The sequence below is a fragment of the Liolophura sinensis genome, chromosome 11 (assembly GCF_032854445.1).
Source record: "Liolophura sinensis isolate JHLJ2023 chromosome 11, CUHK_Ljap_v2, whole genome shotgun sequence".
Taxonomy (NCBI): Eukaryota; Metazoa; Mollusca; class Polyplacophora; order Chitonida; family Chitonidae; genus Liolophura; species Liolophura sinensis.
The window spans coordinates 30,804,564-30,822,224 of record NC_088305.1 but is presented as its reverse complement, the minus strand read 5'-3'; the positions used below and the strand labels follow the sequence as shown (position 1 = coordinate 30,822,224).

At 40.9% G+C, this 17,661-nt stretch overlaps 1 protein-coding gene across 1 annotated transcript; it reads right to left on the bottom strand.

Moving 5' to 3' along the window:
* Window positions 1-3,425: 3,425 nt before the first annotated feature.
* Window positions 3,426-15,980, bottom strand: LOC135478315 (probable E3 ubiquitin-protein ligase MID2). The gene is made up of 6 exons (XM_064758590.1): window positions 15,315-15,980; window positions 14,894-14,989; window positions 13,933-14,164; window positions 6,584-6,641; window positions 5,454-5,559; window positions 3,426-3,746 (listed from the first exon to the last, which is right to left on the bottom strand). Exons 1-6 carry the CDS (start codon window positions 15,978-15,980, stop codon window positions 3,426-3,428), a joined length of 1,479 nt encoding a protein of 492 aa, XP_064614660.1.
* Window positions 15,981-17,661: the final 1,681 nt, after the last annotated feature.

Here is a 17,661-nt window from a genome sequence, read left to right as displayed (position 1 = left end):
TCAAACCTCATTGACTTGGCCCATTGGAAACGACAGACCTACTTCTCTACAACCTGTTGCTCAACCTGGCCGTAATGCCTGCTCTACCCAGACGACTACAGTAACTCAAAAAAAAAAACCCAGTAAAAATTACAAAACAAACTGATAACCCTGAGCCTGATCAAAGCAAAAACAAACCTGCCAGAACTAAGTCTGAAAATAAATCTCGTAATGAAAATAATCAACCTAGTGGCCCAACAGAGCGTCCCTCTAAGGCCACTAGGGACCCTGTCCAAAGTTTTAATAGGTTTGGATCGTTGGCGGACGTTGGTCCTTCAACATCAGATGCGGAGGTGATGGATACATCACCCGCACCAGGGAGATCTAACAGCCGATCTCCCAGGAAGGGTCGTCCACGGTCCAAACACAAAGAGAAATCCCCCATACGCCTTCCTCCATAATGTCTTCTTTAGACAAAATTATACAATGGAATTGTCGAGGTCTTAAGGCATTTTTTTATTGAAAAAACAAAGCTAGTTCAGTCTTTCAATCCAGTTGCCCTGTGTCTTCAGGAAACTTGCCTGAAGACACCTGACAAAGATAAAATAACTCTTAAAAATTATTCTTTATATAGTACTTATTCAAATGAAGAAGAGCGAGCTGCAGGCGGCTCCTCGATATTCATAAATAACAGCATTATCCACAGCCCTGTTGCTCTGGATACAGAGCTTCAGGCTGTGGCCGTTCGTGTTTCATTGTGTAAAACAGTCACATTATGTTCGGTGTATATACCTCCCAACACTTCTTTGTCAGCCAATGAGTTACATAATTTAATAGAACAGTTGCCAAAACCTTTCATACTAATGGGAGATTTTAATTCCCATAACCCTCTATGGGGCAGTAATAACAAATAATAAGGGCAAGATAGTCGAAGACTTCTTATGTAAGGAAGAAGTGTTATTTTAATGATGGTTCTAATACCTATTTAAATCTGGGTAATGGCACTTATTCTGCTATCGATCACACTATCACGGATCCATCACTTCTTGATTTTTCTTGGAAGGTGCATGACGATCTTTGGTAGTGACCATTTTCCTATAATTCTAGAGCATATCACTTCTAATTCTTTAGAACGTGTAGCTAGGTGGAAATTCGAAAAAGCAGATTGGATCGCATTTGAGATGTTTTGTGAGGCCGATATCACCTCAGAAACTCTCAATGCAGCAGATGATTCTATATTAAAATTTAACGAGCTTGTTTTACGAGCTGCCGATAGAACTATCCCTGAGACATTGACAAATCCAAAAGTAAACCCTGGTATGATCAGGACTGTCACAAAGCCATAAAGGACCGCAAAAAGGCCGAGCAAAATTTTAATATGTCCTGATAATAACTTAAACCAGGTTCGTATTTTTAGAGCTAAGGCTCGTCGATTACTCAAGTCCAAGAGACGATCTTGTTGGCGGAACTTTGTTTCGGGCATTACGTCAAAAACACCCATGCGAAAGGTCTGGACCATGGTTCAGAAAATTAAGGGCAAAAATAATACAGCAAAAGTTCAGCATTTAAAAGATGGAGATAATATATTAACTTCTCCACCCGGTATAGTTAATAAACTAGCTGAGACAATTTCCAAGAAATCTTCTGAGAATTATACTAGAGAATTCCAACATATTAAACCAGAAGGAGAAAATTAATCTGCCCTTTTCTTCTAAAAATTTAAAAGATTATAATAATCATTCTTTTAATATCGAAGAACTTAAGACTGCATTAAAAAAAGGCCCACGATACTGCTTGTGGTCCCGATAAACATATATTATAAATTTCAGAACCATTTACCACCAGAGCCACTGGAGACTCTCTTGGACCTGCTTAATGATATTTGGATAACTGGTAATTTTCCACCGTCATGGAGGGAGACGTGTATTATCCCGGTCCCTAAACCGGGTAAGGATCATACTGATCCAAATAATTACCGTCCCATAGCTCTTACCAGCTGTGTCTGTAAGACTATGGAACGGATGATTAATGATGGACTTGTTTGGTTTCTTGAAACCAACAAGTTACTTTCTAATATTCAATGTGGTTTTCGTCAAGGTAGATCTACTTCATATCACCTTGTTTGATTTGAAACTTTTATTCGTGATGGTTTTGTTAATAATGAAAATGTGGTGTACATATTTTTTTACCTTGAAAAGGCCTACGACACCACATGGAAATATGGTATTTTAAAATACCTCGCGGATATGGGTCTTAAAGGTCACTTACCTATATTTATATCACAATTTTTATCCGATCGTCAGTTTAAGGTACGGGTTGGGTCCACTTTTTCTGACTCTTATGAGCAGGAAATGAGTGTACCCCAGGGCAGCATTCTATCACCAACTCTGCTCAGCATAAAAATAAATAGCCTAGCATAAACATTAACATCGGGCACAGAGGGTTCTTTATACGTCGATGATTTCCTTATATGCTACCGAGCTAAGAATATGAATAATATCGAACGTCAGTTGCGGCTTTGTCTCAATAAAATCGAGAAATGGGCAACTGAAAACGGTTTTAGATTTTCAACGTCTAAAACCGTCGGTATGCATTTTTGTAACAAATGGAAACTTCATCTTGATCCCGAGATTAATTTTTGTGGTGAACAGATTAAAATTGTTGGAGAAACAAAATTTTTAGGTATAATATTTGATAGTAAACTACCTTTGTATACCTCGTATAAAAATGCTTAAGGCTAAATGTACAAAGGCTCTCGATATAATTTAGGTCTGACCGATCAGTTTTACTTAATTTATATCTTTCTCTGAGGTCTAAATTGGACTATGGATCCATAATTTTTGGTTCTGCTAGGAAGTCGTACATTAAAATGTTGGATCCTGTTCATCACCAAGGTTTGAGGCTCAGCCTTGGTGCTTTTTAGAACCTCACCAGTAGAAAGTTTATACGTGGAGGCAAATGTATAAACCGACGTATAAAACTTAGCCTTCAATAAGCTACAAAGCTTAAAGCACATGCACCAAACCCTGCCTACGACTGTTTTCAATCCATTATATGTAGACAAATATACTAAATGTCCTAACAAGATCCGTTGTATTTTGTCTGGAACAAAACTGACACTGATGTTCAGGACAAGTCAGACTGTGTATAATTACACCGTGCTTTAAGGTTTTGACAGATCACTGACCACTTTGCAAAAGTTATACATACTGAATTAGCCACACTGCTGACATTAACTAAAACATCTATACGCAAATTGGTCAGTTTGTTTAAAAATAAACCCAATAAAATTCTTATTTCAACACATTATAATATGATGGAAAAGATGTAATGAATAATTATCAGAGGGTCAGGAAGTGCTTATCATATCACAGAACTTGAGGCAGAGTTTCAGAGCCACCCGTTACCAGATAAGACACCGGTCCAGTCCCGGCATAAAAGCCAACCTATGACACGAGAGGCTCTGTGACAACATCACTGACAGTGCCTATCACCTGCTTGCTGTCACTGTCCAGGACTGTCAGTGACTGGTCATCACTGTCCAGGACTGTCAGTGACTGGTCATCACTGTCCAGGACTGTCAGTGACTGGTCATCACTGTCCAGGACTGTCAGTGACTGGTCATCACTGTCCAGGACTGTCAGTGACTGGTCATCACTGTCCAGGACTGTCAGTGACTGGTCATCACTGTCCAGGACTGTCAGTGACTGGTCATCACTGTCCAGGACTGTCAGTGACTGGTCATCACTGTCCAGGACTGTCAGTGACTGGTCATCACAGTCCAGGTACACACCCAGGTGATGAGGTTGTGTGGAAAGTTCGTTGTGTTGATAGTCAGGTTTGATCTCACGACCACAGTGGCTAACGCACCAGACCTAATCACCACTGTACGCCATCGCGATGTACCAGGTGTTAGTAGCAGGTTTTGTCCTCCCCCTCACACCACAGCTTTCCTGTGTAACTCCTACATCACAAACACATCCAGGTGAAGTCTACCTCGCAGTAGTACCTGCCCGTCGGGTCACAGTTTTCCACCACCCCCAGGGCAAGATCTCACCCTCTACCACAGAGCCGCCGTCAGTGATTCTCGGCTTCCCGTCGTCTGTCTGTGAATCTCAACGTCGGTTCTGTAAAAACACAACAGAAGCAACATAAACACACACTGTAAGACTGAGGTGTAAATACCTGTACACATACCGTGGTTTTACTTTCTCAACACAATCTCTGGGAATAAAATCACACATATTGCTGCCAAGAGTGTAATTTATACACAGATCTGTCATTTTCAGCCAGTTTAAGGGTTGAGCTTCGACAAGAACTGGATCCATCACTATACGACGGGTACGATATGAACTAAGTGATGGGTTAAAATACTCTTTTATCGCTTTAATTTGTTTGAAACTTATCACCTACAACAAGAACAATACTTTCCTCTATCAAACACTTGGTTTTAGTTGTCAGTTATGGCACATTTGAACACACAATTCACTATGAAGCTGTAGTAGGCCTGTTGTCCTGGAGAAACAAGATTCTGAAGCCGTCTGTCTAGTAAGGAAGATAACTCGCCACACATCACTAACTTAAGAAACAAACGTTTATCTAGTGAGGAAATAAATGTTGATGTTTTGTTTTTTCCACCCATACCTTTTTTTTTGTTTTATATTGTTATACATTTTACTGCATGATTGTATCAAAACCACCCCGCCTCTTTTTAACTCGGGCCTAAACTATTCCTTTTTCCTCAATATTTCATGACCAAGTAGTTTTAACGAGGTGTCGTATTGGGCATTCTCATCTGACACACAATTTCATCTTAGATGGGAGCAGTGCTCCCGAGTGTGTTGGATGTGATGCTGAATACTGCATCAAACATATCCTGGTTGACTGTGTAGACTTTGCCCATGTTCGGCAAAGATTCTACACAGTCAACTCTATATAGGATTTATTTGACAGCATCGCTGGCGATGTTGTCATAAAATATTTGAAGGCCATTGGCCTATATCATAAAATATAAATTTTAATTGTCATAAATATCCGTAGATAAACAGTTATATACGTAGAGATTTATACATGTACTATAACCCTGGTTTTCGGGTTTTAACTCTTATTTTTCTTTTATACGATTTTAAACATGTTTGTATTTTTTGTTTTACTTTTGATGTTCATATTATTATATCGAAAACCTTGACCGTCTCTTGTTTTCAACCTTGTTCTCGCCCACACCCTACTGTAAAGCTGACATCAGTTTGTGTTTTGTTCACACCCTTGCATACACCTCGTACTATTTGGGCTTTTTGTAAACTCTTCTCACTTTCGTTTCTCTTGGAATACTGTTCAATATCTTGGCGCAACCAGCTGTATTACAGCTCTTATTGGTTTGTTTCCCTTTTAACCCAGTCTCCTGCGTGACATTTGTCCTCCGACTGCTGCCTTTTAAGTCCTGACATTCTTGCACCGTCTCCTTTTAAAGTTACGTGTCTAGGGACAACACGGTCATGTTGTACAGAATCTAGAAGCTTCTGTCTGCTGATCTCGTGTTTCTCCAGATCTGCTCTTATCTCATTCAGCTGATCATCAATTCTGTGAGAAGAGGAGAAAAAACACAGTCGTGTAATAATCGCATGTACCACGCGGTTATGAGAATGTCATGACGTACAGTGTACTATTCCCAGCAGGTCAGATCTGATTTGTTTGAACAAATTTGCTTGAACACTAAATATATTTTACATTAGGGTCATGTTTTGGACAACTACAGTGCTGGTACTCAGTGTTACACAAACACATCTGCTGATAATAGTCATGTGCACATGTGTAACAAACCTAGAGAGGTATAACACACATATACATACGTTTTGGTGAAGTCTGTGGAACCCTATCAACAAATAGAATTGAAAACACATAAAATCATGTATTCGTCACCGACGCTAAGATTACGTACCTATCCGGTTTCTTCTAAAATTCCTCCCCCGTGGGGTTTCCGGGGTGATAAGAATAGGACCTCAGCCCTCTAGGCAAGCTTGTCGTAAAAGTCGACTAACCTAGAGCTCTCCTGTGTGAGCCCGGTGATTATAATAGGCTCACATCTTCTCGGTTTTGTGAGAGGCAACTGGGGAGCGACCTGTTTGCCGTGGGTTGCGACCCGTAATCTACGAGGACGGGATCCTGGTGGCTGAGGGCGGGTTGGTCTTGCGAGATCCTCAAGCCCAACACGTCACTTTGGCCCTTACATGGGGAGACACGGGAGGTCGGATGGGCCCGGTCCGATCAATCGGCTTGGTCATGTCTTGCCTCTGCGTGGCCCCAAAATTTCTCCTTAACACCATTCAGTAAAGAATAAATGTTATTTCTGAAATTTCGTTTGCGGGACTACGTTTTGAGGCGGTGGCTCATGGGTCAGTCGAGTAGTATGTGTCTGTGTGACCGTATTTACTTAATGGGGTTTGCTCATTAGGGCCATCTATTCGAGTGTACCTCACGTGGAGTCCTTGGTGCGTTTCCTGTTGGGTATCCCCAGGTTCAGGCATCGCCCTTGTTGGCACTCCGCGGTGGGTGGGGAACACGTGCGGTGAATTCTTATTATATAACAAATATGTCTAACACAAACCTTTTGTCAAACGTTTCCAATATAACAATCCAGTCTTCCTCTCGGCTCACTCCAGGCGCTGATAAAAAGAGAAAGTTGGAAGTATTATCTGATTCACTTGATAATGAACAGGGCAATTGGCCGGCTTTTATCGTACTCTCCACTAGGAGTGAACAAAAGCCGGCCCCTAAAATCCATCCCTTTTTGTTAAAAAGGGCATTGGAAGGGGCGGCAGGGACTTTGTCTCCGGACCGTAGTTTTTTTAACAGTTTTCATTCTCATCGAATGTTTCCGGAAACAACAATCTAAAAATTTATTATCACTAAAAAAATTCTCTAATACACATATTTATACATCCCCTCACAATTCCCTGAACAGCTGTCAGGGAATAATAAGTGATAGGGATGGTGATATCATAGACTTAACTGAAAAGGAAATCTGTACAGAATTAAAACCACAGGGTGTTGCCAGAGTAAAACGTTTCACATCAAAAAAAGCTGGCAACATCATCAAATTAAATACCTACCTTTTGACATTTAATAGTACATCTCTACCGTCACATATCTACATTGGCCCGTATAGGGTTAATGTAGATTTATACATCCCTAATCCTACATGTTGTTTCACTTGCCAAAAATTTGGTCACGGCAAGGGACAATGTAAATTGTTTCAGATGCGGCAGTGAGGGTCATGATGGTTTTGACTGCAGCAACACAGTTAAGTGTTGCAACTGCAGTGGAGATCACATGGCCTCGTCTAGAGACTGTCCGCTTTTCGTGAAGGAAAAACAAATAATTAATGTTAAAGTCAGAAACAATATAGCCTACCAGGAAGCCCGAAAATTAGTCTCGCCCTGTAATACTTCTCTGCAGACTTCGTTTGCCAATGTGGTCAAGCGAGAAGCATCTGTTGCTACTCAAACCTCTTGGACTTGGCCCATTGGAAACGACAAACCTACTTCTATATCTTTACAACCTGCTCCTCAACCTGCCCATAATTCCTGCTCAACACAGATCACTACAGTACAGCAAGTAAAACAAGTAAATATTACACAAAAAATTGATAAACCTGAACAAGATAAAAACAAAACTACCAGAACTAAGTCCGGAAACAAAAGTCATAATGAAAAAAATAAACCTAGTGGTCCCACGGAGCGTCCCTCTAAGGCCACTAGGGACCCTGACCAAACTTTCAATAGGTTTCGTTGGAGGACGTTGGTCCTTCAACATCAGATGCGGATGTGATGGATACATCACCCGCACCAGGGAGTTCTAACAGCCGATCTCCAAGAAAGGGCCCCCGTCGGGTTTCCGCGGTGACAAGAATAGGACCTCGGCCTTCTAGACAAGCTTGTCGTAAAAGTCTACTAACCTAGAGCTCTCCTGTGTGAGCCCGGTGAATAGAATAGGCTCACATCTTCTCGGTTGTGTGAGAGGCAACCGGGGAGCGACCTGTTTGCAGTGGATTGCGACCCGTAATCTCAGAGGACGGGATCCTGGTGGCTGAGGATGTGTTGGTCTTGCGAGATCCTCACGCCCAACACGTCACTTTGGCCCTTACTTGGAGAGAGACGGGAGGTCGGATGGGCCCGGTCCGATCAATCGGCTTTGTCATGTCTTGCCTGTGCGTTGTCCCAGAATTTCTCCTTAACACCAGTCAATAAAAAATAAATGTTATTTCTGAAATTTCGTTTGCGGGACTACGTTTTGAGGCGGTGGCTCATGGGTCAATCGAGTAGTATGTGTCTGTTGTGTGACCTTATTTACTTAATGGGGTTTGCTCATTAGGGCCATCTATTCGAGTATACCTCATGTGGAGTCCTTGGTGTGTGTCCTGCTAGGTATCCCCAGGTTCAGGCATCGCCCTTGTTGGCACTCCGTGGTGGGTGGGGAACACATGGGGTGAATCTTTATGATATATATTATGTCTTCTTTAAATTTGTCCCAAAACGTATCCAATAGATCTGTTAGGGCTTCTGCTGAAATGACTTCAAGTACCGACAACAAGAGGAAGTTGGAGGTTTTGTCGGACTCGCTTGATAAATGTAATGTGTCGGACAGCTGGCCGGCTTTTATTGTTCTTTCAACTAAGAATGAACAGAAGCCGGCCTCCAAAATCCATCCCTTTCTATTGCAAAGGGCTCTCCAGGGAGTCGCTGGAACGTTAAAAAATGTGAAAAAGCTAAGATCCGGAGACATTCTCATTGAATGTCTCCGCCAACAACAATCCATCAATTTACTATCGTTGAAAAAAATTTCGGACATACCTGTGTTTACATCCCCTCACAATTCCCTGAACAGCAGTCAGGGAATAATTCGTGACCGGGATCAAGATATTTTGGAACTTTCAGAAGAGGAAATCTGCACTGAACTGAAGTCGCAGGGTGTTACCAGAGTAAAGGGCTTCACTATGAAGAAATCTGGTAATATCCTGAAACTAAATACATACTTAACTTTTAATTCTACTTCTATTCCATCATACATTTACATTGGCCCGTATAGGGTTAGTGTAGACTTATACATCCCTAACCCAACACGTTGTTTCACGTGCTAGAAATTTGGTCATGCAAGGGCCAATGTAAAAACAAACTTGTTTGTTTTCGATGTGGCAGTGAAGGTCATGAGGGTTTCGACTGCAGCAACACAGTTAAGTGTTGCAATTGCAGTGGAGATCACATGCCCTCTAGGGACGGTCCACTTTTCATAAAAGAAAAACAAATAATCACTATAAAAACTAAAAACAATATATCGTATCAGGAGGAGCGGAAACTTGTCTCGCCTCCTAATACTTCACTGCAGACTTCATTTGCCAATGCGGTCAAGCGAGTAGCATCTGTTGCTACTCAAACATCAATGACTTGGCCCATTGCAAACTTGAAACCTTCTCCTGTTTCTGTTGAACCTACTGTTCGACCTGCTTTCAATACTTCCTCAACCCAACCTACCTTAATACAGCAAATACAACCAGCGAATGATACTGACCGACCCAATAACCCCCAACTTAATCAACGTAGAAACAAAAATATGTCCGAAAATAACCCTTCAAATAATAACAATAAATCTAATAAACCTAGTGGCCCAACAGAGCGTCCCTCTAAGGCCACTAGGGACCCTGTCCAAACTTTTAACAAGTTTGGATTGTTGGAGGACGTTGGTCCTTCAGCCTCAGATGCGGAGGTGATGGATATATCACCCGCACCAGGGAGATCTAACAGCCGATCTCCACGAAAGGGTCGCCCGCGGTCCAAACACAAAGATAAATCCCCTATACGTCTCCCTCCATAATGGCGGTATGTGATAAAAATATACAGTGGACTTGTCGAGGTCTTAAAGTAAATTTTATTGAAATAACACAGCTAGTTCAATTACTAAATCCTATTGCCCTGTGTCTTCAGCAAACTCATCTGAAGACATCTGACAAAGATAAAATAACTCTTAAAAATCATTCTTTTATATAGTACTTATGTAAATGAAAAAGAGCGAGCTGCAGGCGGCTCCTCAATATTCATAAATAAAAGCATTATCCACAGCCCTGTTTCTCTGGATACAGAGCTTCAGGCTGTGGCCGTCCGTGTTTCGTTGTCTGAAACAATCACATCATGTTCAGTGTATATTCCTCCTAACATTTCTTTGTCAGCTTTGCAGTTACATAATTTAACAGAACAGTTGCCAAAACCTTTTATACTTATGGGAGATTTTAATTCCCACAACCCCCTATGGGGCAGTAATAACATAAATAATAAGGGCAAGATAGTCGAAGACTTCTTATCGAAGGATGAACTGTGTTATTTCAATGATGGTTCTAATACCTAATTTACATCCGGGTAATGGAGCTTACTCTGCTATCGATCTCACTATCACAGATCCATCACTCCTTGATTTTTCTTGGAAGGTGCATGACGATCTTTGTGGTAGTGACCATTTTCCTATAATCCTAGAGCATATCACTTCTAATTCTTTAGAACGTGTAGCTAGGTGGAAATTCGATCAAGCAGATTGGATCGCATTTGAGATGTTTTGTGAGGCGGATATCTCTCCAGAGATCCTCAAAGCAGCAGATGATCCTGTGTTAAAATTTAACGAGCTTGTATTACGAGCTGCCGATAGAACTATCCCTAAGACCTCGACAAATCCCAAATCCAAAAGTAAACCCTGGTACGACAAGGACTGTCGTAAAGCCATAAAGGACCGTAAAAAGGCTGAACGCAGATTTAATCATTGTCCTACTGATAATAATTTAAACCAGGTTCGTAATTTTAGAGCTAAGGCTCGTCGGTTACTCAAGTCCAAGAGACGATCTTGTTGGCGGAACTTTGTTTCAGGCATTACGTCAAAAACACCCATGCGAAAGGTCTGGAACATGGTTCAGAAACTTAAGGGCAAAAATAATAAAGCCAAAGTCCAGCATTTGAAAGGTGGAGATAATATATTAACGTCTCCATCCGATATAGCAAATAAATTAGCTGAGACAATTTCCAACAAATCTTCTTCTCAGAACTATACTAAAAAATTTTAACATATTAAAAACCAGAAGGAGAAAACCAAATTGCCCTTTTCTTCTAAAAATTTAGAAGATTATAATTTTCCTTTTAATATCGAGGAACTTAAAACTGCATTAAAAAAGACCCACGATACTGCTTGTGGTCCCGATAATGTATATTATAAGTTTCTGAACCATTTACCACCAGAGCCACTGGAGACTCTCTTGGAATTGCTAAATGATATTTGGATAACTGGTAATTTCTCCACCGTCATGGAGGGAGGCGTGTATTATCCCGGTCCCTAAACCGGGTAAGGATCATACTGATCCAAATAATTACCGTCCCATAGCTCTTACCAGCTGTGTCTGTAAGACTATGGAACAGATGATTAATGATAGACTTGTTTGGTTTCTTGAAACCAACAAGCTTTTATCTAATATTCAATGTGGTTTTCGTCAAGGTCGATCTACTTCATATCACCTTGTCCGTTTCGAAACTTTTATTCGTGACGGTTTTATTAATAATGAACATGTGGTGTCCATATTTTTTTACCTTGAAAAGGCCTACGACACCACATGGAAATATGGTATTTTAAAAGACCTCACGGATATGGGTCTTAAAGGTCGATTACCTATATTTATCACAATTTTTATCCGATCGTCAGTTTAAGGTACGGGTTGGGTCCACTCTTTCTGACTCTTATGAGCAGGAAATGGGTGTACCCCAGGGCAGCATTCTATCACCAACTCTGTTCAGCATAAAAATAAATAGCCTAGCAAAAACATTAACATCGGGCACAGAGGGTTCTTTATACGTGGATGATTTCCTTATATGCTACCGAACTAAGAATATGAATAATATCGAACGTCAGTTGCAGCTTTGTCTCAATAAGATCGAGAAATGGGCAACTGAAAACGGTTTTAGATTTTCAACGTCTAAAACCGTCCGTATGCATTTTTGTAACAAACGGAAACTTCATCTTGACCCTGAGCTTAATTTTTGTGGTGAACAGGTTAAAATTGTTGGAGAAACAAAATTTTTAGGTATAATATTTGATAGTAAACTATCTTTTATACCTCATATTAAAATGCTTAAAGCTAAATGTACAAAGGCTCTCGATATAATTAAGGTCGTGTCTAGCACCGATTGGGGTGCTGACCGATCAGTTTTACTTAATTTATATCGTTCTCTGGTGAGGTCTAAATTGGACTATGGATCCATCATTTACGGTTCCGCTAGGAAGTCGTACATTAAAATGTTGGATCCTGTTCATCACCAAGGTTTGAGGCTCAGCCTTGGTGCTTTTAGAACTTCACCAGTAGAAAGTTTATACGTGGAGGCAAATGAGCCTTCTTTATATAACCGACGTATAAAACTTAGCCTTCAATATGCTACAAAGCTTAAAGCACATCCAACAAACCCTGCCTACGACTGTGTTTTCAATCCATTGTATGTAGACAAATATATTAAATGTCCTAACAAAATCCCTTCGTTCGGTCTTCGTATACGGAGCATATTGTGGGAGGTAACATCAAGCTGGAGAATATAGCTCCGGTGTCTTTTCCGGAGTCTCCTCCATGGCTTCTCCCACAACCTAAACTAATATTTGATCTACGTAAATATAATAAATCGAATATAAATCCTCTTATAATTCAGCAAGGTTTTGCTGAAATTAAAGCTAATTATATGGATTATAAATTTATATATACTGACGGGTCGAAGGATGGAGACAGGGTTGCGACTGCGGCTGTCATGGAGCAGCGGGTCTCTTCCTTTCATCTTCCATCCTCTTCTTCAATATTCTCTGCCGAGGCCAGAGGTATACTCCTGGCCTTATCATATGTTTCTTCTGGGTGTGCCCAGAGGGCAATGATATGCACTGACTCGTTGTCTTGCTTATTGGCAATACAGAATAATAAATTTAAAAATCCCTTGATCCTTCAAATTTTAGCTATACATAGGAAATTAATTAGAAGAGTAAAGATATTATATTCTGCTGGATACCAAGTCATATTGGTATCCATGGAAACACAGTCGCAGACAGGGAGGCGAAAGCTGCCCTAAATAAACCCATATCTAAGATAAAAATCCCTTATACTGACATGAATTCGAATATTCTTAAATATATTCGTTGCCTTTGGCAGGGTGAATGGAACTTGCAGGTCCATAATAAACTGCATGCTATTCATCCGATCATTGGCTATAATTCATATACAATTAATGTGTCTCGTAGAGACCAAGTCATTTTAACGAGATGCCGTATTGGACATTCTCGTCTAACACACAATTTCATCTTGGATGGGAGCAGTGCTCCCGAGTGTGTTGGATGTGATGCTCAATATGGCATCAAACATATTCTGGTTGACTGTGTAGACTTTGCCCATGTTCGGCAGAGATTTTACACAGTCAAATCTATATATGACTTATTTGACAGCATCGCTGGCGATGTTGTCATAAATTATTTGAAGGTCATTGGCCTATATCATAAAATATAAATTTTAATTGATAAACAGTTATATACATATAGAATATAATCCTGGTTTTCGAATTTTAACTCTTATTTTTTCTTTTATGCGATTTTAATCACGTCTGTACTTTTTGTTTTACTTTTGATGTTCATATTATCATATCGAAAACCTTAACCGTCTCGCGTTTTCACTTTGTTCTCGCCACGATATGGCTGAAATATTGCCGATGTGGCGTTAAACCATAATCATTCATTCATTCATTCAACATATCCACAGCCCACAGATGTAAGAAAAACATTATATGAATTGTATGATCTCTGAAGCTGACAAATTATTGCAGTTTGTCCCGTGTCCTTGAGGTACTTAACCCCCGGAGTCGAGGCAGCTGAGTCAGTGTTAGAGATTGTGCACATTTGACTTACCTGTAAAACTTCGACGTCCATTGACGCTAATAAATCCTTGGAAGCCTGTACCATCCCTCTCCATTTCCTGGGCCTGTAGTTGGAAATGTTTGAGTATGGCGCTAGACTCCACTCGCCACTGTGAATAGCGCGTTTTTATACCATCTAACGAGTGCAGCCTCCGGGCTTGTAAAGCTTCCAAGGCTGCGCAATAAGCCTTTTCTGCCTCCTGAGTGTGAAGTTCCTGGTTTACCTGCCAAACAGAAAAATCGTTTATTACCTCATCCACACCATTCGAGCTGTGTGTTCAAGAAATTATATATGTATTTATAACAGGGTAAAATATAAGGGCTACACAACTATAGCTACAATGCATCTCCAGGCTGGAGAGGACTTCCCTTCAGTCCAGTTATGTACGTGTAAGTGTAGACTTAAAACCCAAAAGCAGGTGGTTCAAAAGGGTCGTGCCATCACAACTGATGCTCCGAGCAGGGCGAGATGGTGAAGCCTTGCATGTACCTGGGGCTGGTAAAACCAGAACATTGTCGCCCAGTCAGATCAAATGGTGTTCTTACATGTCTATATACTATAGACAGCGTATGATCGGCGATGATCTAGTAACCGGAGTTGGGAAAATCGCGCGCGTGTCACGGAGAAGAAAGTCATATTAATGGTACGATAGTCTGATTAGATAAACCATAAATACATGTAGGTAAATAGACTTGTCCTTCATGCAAATGAATCCCGGCATCAGCCCGTGCTCTACACTGTTTAAATTCTTATAAAAAGTCGTCACTGTTCGGGTTTTATTGAAATGTACATATATAATATTTGACGGAAGACAGCTTTATCAAGACTAGATGATTGACAGCTGTATGTTACCTGGATTTGTAAATGACCGCGATTTTCTACATACTCAAAATGAGTCCCCAGGGTGTGCAGTAAAAACACAGGCTGAACAGGTGTCGTGGAAAATACCAACCTGTATAGTACTGTCCAGCCTCCTAACTCCTGACAGTGATTCTTTAGTTTCATGTAGGACTTTCTCCAGTTCACTAGTCTTGATCAAAACAGCTAGCTGTAATGTAAGAAAACGTTGCATTCAGAAAGTTGGGTCAATATATAGTTCCAAATCATAACTTATTTATTTTGATTATCGACTTATATACTAGCATGGCATACGATTTAGATAGTAGTTTGTTATTCGCCCAGAACATTCATTGCTCTTTCTAACATCATTCAAAACTGTTTACTATTTTGCATGATTCCAAAGTAATTTTGTACTTTTCTTAGTTTTTTCATGGTTCGTGTTAATCGTTGTTTAGGGAATTGTCATTGCGATTATTGACTCAGAACATCCATTTTAGTTTATGACTGATATACGAATGCTTTTTTTGCCTTACCTTGTCATTCTCAGCTGCAGATGGTATATCCCGCACAGCATGTTCCGGATGGTCAACCACACACCCCACACAAATCACCATCCGGCACGTTACACAGTACAAGCAGAGTGGCTGACCGTGTCTAGCACATGTGGCTTGCCGAGTCGATTGGTGGCCTAAGCTGACATGACCTTGTGACGTTTCCTGGGAGAGGTATTCCTGTGACGAAATCAGTCGGTGACATTTCAGAGGCCCCCTCACTGGGTGACAAATAGCAAGACATTCCGGACAGTAGCGCACACCACAGCTGGTACAAAACTTAACAGCTTTAGCGTAATTGTCCTCACACACAGAGCAATAAGGGATGTTATCTTTAACCTTTACAGCAGACGAGAACCTCCCCACAATTTCTGCCAGATGAAAGTTGGGAGCTAGACCAGCCACCCCTTCTCTCCCCAGACTGGTCGGTGCCCGACCCACAGGGCATACTATCACCTGATGGACATCCTCACTCACCGTGCTGTCGGAGGCCTCATCTGTCTGTACAGATTTAGATTTGTCAGCATACAAACCAATGCATTCCCTACAAAAACTGTGCTGACAGGGTAGCATTACTGGTTTCCGGAATGTTTCCATACATCTAGAACATCTGAGAACATCATCCCGATTTTGTTTGTTTTCGGCCATTATTCACTCGCGTTTTTTCCTAAAATAAACCCCCGTGGGGTTTCCGGGGTGATAAGAATAGGACCTCAGCCCTCTAGGCAAGCTTGTCGTAAAAGTCTACTAACCTAGAGCTCTCCTGTGTGAGCCCGGTGAATAGAATAGGCTCACATCTTCCCAGTTGTGTGAGAGGCAACCGGGGAGCGACCTGTTTGCCGTGGGTTGCGACCCGTAATCTCCGAGGACGGGATCCTGGTGACTGAGGGCGTGTTGGTCTTGTGAGATCCTCACGCCCAACACGTCACGTTGGCCCTTACTTGGAGTGAGACGGGAGGTCGGATGGGCCCGGTCTGATCAATCGGCTTGGTCATGTCTTGCCTGTGCGTTGTCCCAGAATTTCTCCATAACACCATTCATTAAAGAGAATGCTATTTCTGAAACTTCGTTTACGGGACTACGTTTTGAGGCGGTGGCTCATGGGTCAATCGAGTAGATTGAATTTAACCTGTTGGTATAAATCAATTTGTTTAAGTATACCTTATATGGAATCCTTGGTGTCTTTCCTGCTGGGTATTCCCAGGTTCAGGCATCACCCTTGTGGGCACTCCGTGGTGGGTGGGGAACATATGGGGTGAATTATATACATATATATATATATATATATATATATATATATATATATATATATATATATATATATATATATATATATATATATATATATATATATATATATATATTGCCATGTCATCTATAAACCTTAATTCGAATGTTTTAAATCTGAATACCAGGTCTTCCTCTCAGCCGATTTCAAGCGCTGACAAAAAGAGGAAATTAGAGGTTTCGGCTGATAACGGACAGGACAGCTGGCCGGCCTTTATCGTTCTCTCAACAAAGAGTGAACAAAGCCGGCCTCCAAAATTCATCCATTTGTACTGAAAAGGGCCCTGCAGGGTTCAGCAGGTACATTAAAAAACGTCAAGAAATTACGATCCGGAGACATTCTTATTGAATGTTTCCGGAAACAACAGTCCATAAATTTATTAGCTTTAAACAAAATAACTGATATTCCTGTGTATACATCCCCCCATAACTCCCTGAACAGCTGTCAGGGAATTATACGTGACAGGGATCAGGATATCATTGATCTATCAGAAGAAGAAATCTGCACTGAACTGAAGTCACAAGGTGTTACCAGAGTGAAACGCTTCACTATGAAGAAATCTGGTAGCATCATTAAACTAAATACATATCTTCTCACCTTCAACAGTAAATCTATTCCGTCGTATATTTACACTGACCCGTATAGGGTTAGTGTGGACTTATATATACCTAACCCAACACGGTGTTTCAACTGTCAAAAGTTTGGCCATGGCAAGGGCCAATGTAAAAATAAACTGATTTGTTTCCGGTGCGGCAGCGAGGATCATGATGGTTTCAACTGCAGCAGCACAGTTAAGTGTTGCAATTGTGGTGGAGATCACATGGCCTCCTCTAGGGATTGCCCGCTTTTCGTAAAAGAAAAACAAATAATCACAATAAAGACTAAAAACAATATATCGTATCAGGAGGCCCGGAAACTAGTCTCGCCTCCTAATACTTCACTGCAGACTTTATTTGCCAATGCGGTCAAGCGAGTAGCATCTGTTGCTACTCAAACATCAATGACTTGGCCCATTGGAAACCAGAAACCATGTCTTATTTC